General features: G+C 70.9%; 1 protein-coding gene across 1 annotated transcript; it reads left to right on the top strand.

Moving 5' to 3' along the window:
• Positions 1-1,045: 1,045 nt before the first annotated feature.
• EMIHUDRAFT_52669 (hypothetical protein) lies at positions 1,046-2,232 on the top strand (the record flags this gene model as incomplete). The annotated part of the gene is made up of 4 exons (XM_005789084.1): positions 1,046-1,327; positions 1,403-1,657; positions 1,790-2,045; positions 2,102-2,232. Coding segments are annotated over 4 exons (924 nt in total), but the record flags the coding sequence as incomplete, so codon positions are not given.
• Positions 2,233-2,556: the final 324 nt, after the last annotated feature.

Raw genomic sequence — 2,556 nt, forward strand, 5'->3', positions numbered from 1 at the left:
TGGGGGCGGGGGCGCGCAGCGCGCGGCCGCGCGCGCGCATCAGAGGGTAGGGGTGGGGAAGACGGCGAGGAGAGGGGGCGGCGCGGCGGCGGCGGCGGCAGCGCGCGCGCGGCGCGCGCGACGGAGGGGCGGAGCAGCGACCGCTGGCGCGGTCGCTGCTCCGTCTGTGACAGCGACGCGCGCTCTGGTGCAGAGCGCGCGTCAGGAAGGGGGCAAGCGTGGCGGCGCGGGACGCGCGGCGGCGGCGGCGAGCAGCCGAGCGCTCCGTGAGCGGTGAGGCGGCCGGGCGAGGGCGCGGCGGGTGACGGGTCAAGGGAGCAGCCCACACCCGGCCGTCGCTTTTTGAGCGACGCCTGCGGCACGCCTGCGCAGGGGCCGCAGGGCGGTCAGTTGTGGGCCGAGGCGGTGCCGGCCGCGGGCCGGGAGCAAGGCGCCGGCCTCGGCGCCGCCTCGGCGCGCCGCACGGGCGCGGCGAGCCTCTGAAATGGAGCCGAAGGTTTGCTGCGGTAGGTAGGTGGTAGGTGGTAGGTGGGGTGGTTTGACTTTGCCGCAGAGGCCGTCCCTAGCTGTGAACAGCAAACCCACGTATTTTTCTTCCCTGCAGAAAGCCTGTCGGCCACGCCGTCCACTAGCTGCCCGCCGCGTGCAGAGTGCCTTCTGCAGGTCGCCCCCCCCCGCCGTCCGCTGCCCGCCGCAGCGAATGCCAGCCCGGCAGGCGATCCCTGGCCTCTATTGCGAGGGGAGCTGGAGCACGGCGGAGCAGAAGCGGCGCCACTTTATCGTCGAGGGCCAAGTGCTCAAGCTGTTTGGGCGGCGCGGCAAGACCTTCAAAGGCCAGCTCAACCTCGCCGCAGTGACGGCGCTGCGGCCCGCAACCGACCCCGCGGCGCCGACCGGCACGCTTGAGCTCCAGCTCGACGGCGTCGTCCGCGCCTCCCGCCGGCCGACCTCATATTTCCTCGCGCCGGAGCGGTCTGCTGCGGAGCTCTTCCTCGCGCTCGGTGGCGCGGTGCCGTCGCAGGCGACGAGCGACGACCTTTGGAGGACGCACATGCGGAGCCGGCCGGCCGGCGGCATTGGCGGCACCGGCCAGGCGTCGCACGAGTACCGCGTCGGCCGCACGCTCGGGACGGGGACATTTGGCAAGGTGAAGCTGGCGCAGCGGCTGGCCGACGGGCAGATGGTTGCCATCAAGTGCCTCAACCGGAACCGGATCGTGTTCGCGGCGCAGGGGGAGCGGCTGGCGCGCGAGATCCGGCTCCTCAAGCTGCTCAACCACCCGAACGTCATCCGGCTTCACGAGGCGCTGCACACGCCCTCCCTGAGGGTTGCGTGCAGGACGTCTCCGTGGTCCACGACATGTCCGAGACATGTCCCGCAGGTGCTGCACACGCCCTCCGAGATCCTGATGGTGATGGAGTACGTGCACGGAGGCGACCTGCTCGAGGTGCTCAACACGCAGCCGCGCTTCCGCGAGGAGCAGGTGCGCGCCATCTTCGCGCAGATCTGCTGCGGCGTCTCCTTTTGCCACTCGCTCGGCGTCGCGCACCGCGACCTCAAGCCGGAGAACATCCTTCTCGAGCGGGTCGGAGACGACTTTCAGATCCGCGTCGCAGACTTTGGGCTCTCAACCATCATGCAGGCGGAAGGAGCGGGAGTGAAGCGGTCGGTTGACACGCATGAATCACTCACCGAGAGCAAGTAGCCCGTCCCGCGGGCAGGGCGGCGGCCAATCAGCTCGAATGAAGCACTCACCGACGAGCGCCCGGCCACCCTGCAGGCGGGGCAGCTGCTCTCCACCTCGTGCGGCTCTCCGCACTACGTCGCGCCCGAGATCCTCAACTTCGACGGCACCGCGCGCTACGACGGCCGAGAGGCGGACGTCTGGTCCCTCGGCGTCATCCTGCACGTGCTGCTCTGCTACCGGCTCCCCTTCGAGGCGGACTCGACCACGCTGCTGTACAAGAAGATCCGGCAGGGCCTCCCCTCGCTGCCCCCGCACGTGTCGGAGCTGGCGACGCAGCTGCTCGGCGGGAGACCTCGACGTGTCTCCCTCCGCACCACGACACGTCCGCGACACGTCCGCGACACGTCCCCGCAGGCGGGATGCTCGAGGTGTCGCCCGAGCGGAGGTGGACGCTCGAGCAGGTGGTGCGCTCCGAGTGGCTCTCGCTCGACGTCGAGGCGCCAAAGTGGTCGCAGCTCGTCGACGCCGTCGTCGACGCGGACGCCGCCGACGGAGGCGCCCAGCTCGTGGGCCCTCCGCATGAATGGTTGATGAGTCCTCATGAGCGAGTCACTATGAGGACTCATCACTCACAGGCGTCAGCTCGTGGGCCCTCATCTCCCCGTCGCGGCTCGCCACGGCCTCGCCCGAGCCCGAGCCGTCTGCCGGGATCGAGGTGCGGCGCGCATTCACTTTCGACTTTTTGCCGCGCACGCTCGACTCGGAGAGCGAGGGCGAGGCGCCCGACCCCGGCTTCGGCTCCTACCCTGGCAGCCACGCGCCGTCCCCGACCACAGGGCTGCGCGCGCCCAGCGCTCGAGGTTCGTGCC

The sequence above is a fragment of the Emiliania huxleyi genome, assembly GCF_000372725.1.
Source record: "Emiliania huxleyi CCMP1516 chromosome Unknown EMIHUscaffold_13, whole genome shotgun sequence".
Lineage (NCBI taxonomy): Eukaryota > Haptophyta > Isochrysidales > Noelaerhabdaceae > Emiliania > Emiliania huxleyi.